This window comes from Nicotiana tabacum, chromosome 8 (assembly GCF_000715075.1).
Source record: "Nicotiana tabacum cultivar K326 chromosome 8, ASM71507v2, whole genome shotgun sequence".
In the NCBI taxonomy this organism is placed as follows: domain Eukaryota; kingdom Viridiplantae; phylum Streptophyta; class Magnoliopsida; order Solanales; family Solanaceae; genus Nicotiana; species Nicotiana tabacum.
Genome location: NC_134087.1, coordinates 203736074 through 203740011, shown reverse-complemented (window position 1 = coordinate 203740011; position 3938 = coordinate 203736074). Strand labels below are relative to the sequence as shown.

At 33.0% G+C, this 3938-nt stretch overlaps 1 protein-coding gene across 1 annotated transcript; it reads right to left on the bottom strand.

The window, feature by feature from the left end:
• Nucleotides 1-603: 603 nt before the first annotated feature.
• LOC107770747 (E3 ubiquitin-protein ligase ATL42-like) lies at nt 604-2369 on the bottom strand. Its single transcript, XM_016590080.2, has one exon. The coding sequence runs from the start codon at nt 2200-2202 to the stop codon at nt 1039-1041; it is 1164 nt and encodes a 387-aa protein (XP_016445566.1). The 5' UTR covers nt 2203-2369; the 3' UTR covers nt 604-1038.
• Between the last annotated feature and the right edge of the window lie 1569 nt (nt 2370-3938).

The following is a 3938-nucleotide window of genomic DNA, read 5'->3' as shown; positions in this document are numbered from 1 at the left end:
CTTTGACACATCTCTTAGTGTCCTTTGGGTACTTCTTTTTTGTATCCTTAGATTGTTGTTATTACTTGTTGTTACCTTGTTTTGATTTTCTGTTTGCATTACTTATTGTTAGTTTTGTATTTTCGCTTTGGTTGTCAGATTGGTTTACTTGTTATTGCCATTTCCTTTTTTCCTCCCTGAGCCGAGGGTCTTCCAAAAACAGTCTCTCTGCCTTTTTAAAAGCAGGGGTAAGGTCTGCGTACATTCTACCCTCCCAGACCCCACTTGTGGGACTACACTGGATTTTTTGTTGTTAAATGTTATATACTAAAAATATACAAATTTTATACACTTTTGTGGTTACTATAAGTAAATAGTTTCTGCTGCGGGCTAAAAGTGATCTTTGCCCTAACTCATAGGGTTTGCCATTGTCATGTAATTAGGACATATTAATATACAAATTGAAAGATTTAATGTAATAAATTTGTTGATGCCATTTTTGTCAGAGTTTTATTGAATTTAAGAAATCCTAATAAACTTGATTATATTGGTTATATAAAGAAATCTAACTAAGTAATAACCCTATAAAGCAAATGTCACTGAAAATGAAAAGAAGAGGTACAAGAAAAAACTCAAAAGTGTTGACTTCTTTTTGAACTCAAATTATCATACAATGGAGATTCTTTTAACTCATCCAACCCGAGAGGATCAATTGTGTTCTCACTTATCCAAATGTAACTTGAATTTTCAATTTAACCATTGAAAGTAAAATCTTAGCCAATCAAGAAAATACCAATGAAAAAGTCTATACATCGAATGATTGTCTTGTGTTTCCATGGTCGTTGCAAGGCCAGAAATCATAACACATTGATTTTGCTCGTTCTCGTCCTATGCTTCAGGGCATGTCCCTCGGTGTTGTCAGTACTTCATACTGTATCAGCAAAACTTCCACTTGTTCACTAATTATAACAGTTCACCAGGGCCTCTTTCCTCCTCCCTTTTCTGCTCACTCGTAGGGGTCAGGACCCTCACAAAGTGGAAAGGAGTCAACTGAACATCTCAGCCATTAGCAGGAATTTCGCCCGCATCTGATCCCCAAGCTACATACCTTATTCTTTCCCTATTAGCAAACCATTGAACTGTTCTTCTTGCAATTGGAAGCCAAATCCTCTTCCTCCTTTCCTCCTTCACATTATTTGATATACCACAATTCTCTATATTACAATTCCTAGTATTGAAATGATCTTCAAATCTTGGACATATCAAAATTTCTGACATGGCTCTTTTCTCATTTTGTCTCAACACTTTTGATGTACTTTCTAAATTGGTTCTTGATTCTGAAGATGAAAATCTATTGCTTGTCATATCATTAATCATTTCAGTATTCAAAAACATCAAATCCGACGAACTAACGTTGCTCCAACGATGTTTTAGTACAACATCAGACACAACAATCCTATGATTGAACTTATGTAGTTCTAATACTCTGTCTTGTTCTTCAGTTTGATCAAAAATATTGTTTTCTTGAATTGGCAATTCTTCTTCTTTGACACCCTTTTCAGATTTCTTGAAACTGATGCTCCCAATACTGAATCTTGATGATCTATTTATATCATTTTCCTCTCTTTGAACATAAAGTTCTAAGTTGGAATCTTCTCTTAGCTCAGATTGATTCCTTAAAAATCTAAAACTATTTGAATATGTCAACAATAAATGGTCTTCAGCACTTACTTTATGTCTACAAAGAGGACAGCTTGAATGTTTTTCAAGCCATTGATCAATACAGTTAATGTGAAAAGCATGTTTGCATTTTGGTAGCAATCGAAGAATTTCCACATCTTCGAATCTTGATAAACAAACAGCACATTCAAGACCATTTTTTGAGCCTTTGAGCAATGAGAATCTGAAAAAAGGAAGTGATTCGATTATAGTTTTATCGATACCTGAGGAACTTCTTGTTACTGGTAGAATTAGTCCATCTTGTACTTGCGTAACGTGGACAGGAGGAGGCGATCTACGACAGAATTTTGCGTAGAGGAGGAGGAAAAATGTTAAGCAAAACATGATGGAAAGGACACCAATAACAACAGCAATACTTGGTTGGAAATTGTTAGCTGCATTTTGTGAAGATGGCATTGCTTGAAATGTAGAGCCATTGGCTTTAATAATGTTTAAGAATAGGAATTGAAGGATTGCTAGAACTATCATACTTAAATGATACATGAAAAAGAAAGAGTGTAAAGTTGGAAAATTAACAAGAATTTCAAGACTTGTACAAAGGACATATATGGTTCAAGAAAATGTCCCTTTTATTTTGTGTGTATAAGGCATTAAAGTTATGGAGGGGACTATGACATGAGTTTGTTGGGAATCTTTTTAATATGGGGTCCTCTCAAAGATTATTTTTCTGGTTTGTCTGTTTTGTTGGCATCTTTTATAGGTTGTTCTTCTTGTATGTCTTACTCTCAAGAAATATTATTTTATGGGGTATGTGTGGTGTGGATGTAAAGGATTCAATATAATTTACGCCGTACATTTTAATATATATGACGCACTTTTCTTATTAATCTGTTGCAAAAAGAATGACACATTTCTACAATTGAAAATAATTCAACTTTAAACTTTTTATTTTACCTATTTTGCACTTAGCAAGAAGTTTTTATAACTACACAAATATCATGACCCCACAAAGCATTTACCCCTTAAGCTTTTAAAATCAGAAGTTTCAAAAGTCTTTTTTTTCTTAAAATTTGTGCCGAGTCAAACTACATCGTCTAAATTGAAACGGAGGAAGTAATATATATACACCGACAATATAAATTTTTTTGATATTTCATTGTATTTTACCTTTTGTAGCGGGTAATCTATTTTGCTCTATAGCTTATTGAACTTAACTTTTATGGACGACTTCTGACGGTTATCTTTTTAGTAATATATCAACAACACTACATTCAGTGTAATCTCATATAGTGGAGTCTAAAGATGATAGTGTATACGCATACTTTATCCCTACCTTGTAAAAATAGAGAAATTGTTTTTAATAGATCGTTGGCTCAGTAAAGCATAAGCACAACAGTAATAAAAAAAACGGCAAGTAACAATAGTAAGAAATAATGTATTATCTTTTTAGTAATATGATAGAGTAAACAGTCCTCTACATTGACAACGTATAGAAGTGTCGTTTACCGGAGTTTCCATTCAAAGCTTATAATACTTCTTCTTTCGACCTTTCAGAACCGGGCAAGTGTCAGACATTATACATCGTGTTACCACTTGGCAAAGTCTTATATTTTTAATAAACAGTCACTACCTTTGTATGTGCCGTTTTCCTAATCAAAAGATTGAACTCAGTGATGAATATGTGGACAATCTTGAACTTAAACACATATTCTTTTGACTTGGGATGTAATATCACCACATCCAGCAAATAGAACTTTAAGAAACAGAAGTGAAATTCAATTTGATAAGTATCAGATAGGTACTATATCACGAGGTGTCAAGGCTTTAATGATGGTAATGAAAAGTCAAATGTAGGTGTATTATAGGCAGCTTAAAACTCAAACAAAAAAAAAAGAAAAAGGAAAAAGGAAAAACACCTTTCAAAGGCAAGAAGTAGGAAGCAATATTACTCCCCTCTTAATTAAGTTGAATTATTAACCGACTTGCATGAATCTTAGCAAATGTGTCTGCCACTTTTATATTACATAATATTAATTCAAGAGTCAGCTAGTAATTACTCAAACTTAATTATTTTACTGATTTTGTCAACTAACTTTGAAACTAAGAAGAGCTTGATTGCAACTCTAGGCCTATTCATCATTTTATTACATGATCAAACAATTAATTAAAAACCACCAAGGTTCAATTTGGAAAAATTAAAGCATGTCTGAAAAGCTTGTTTATCCTTTAGAGTTTTCATTTTTTATTTGATGCACAAGTGGTTCTATTTAGCAATTTTC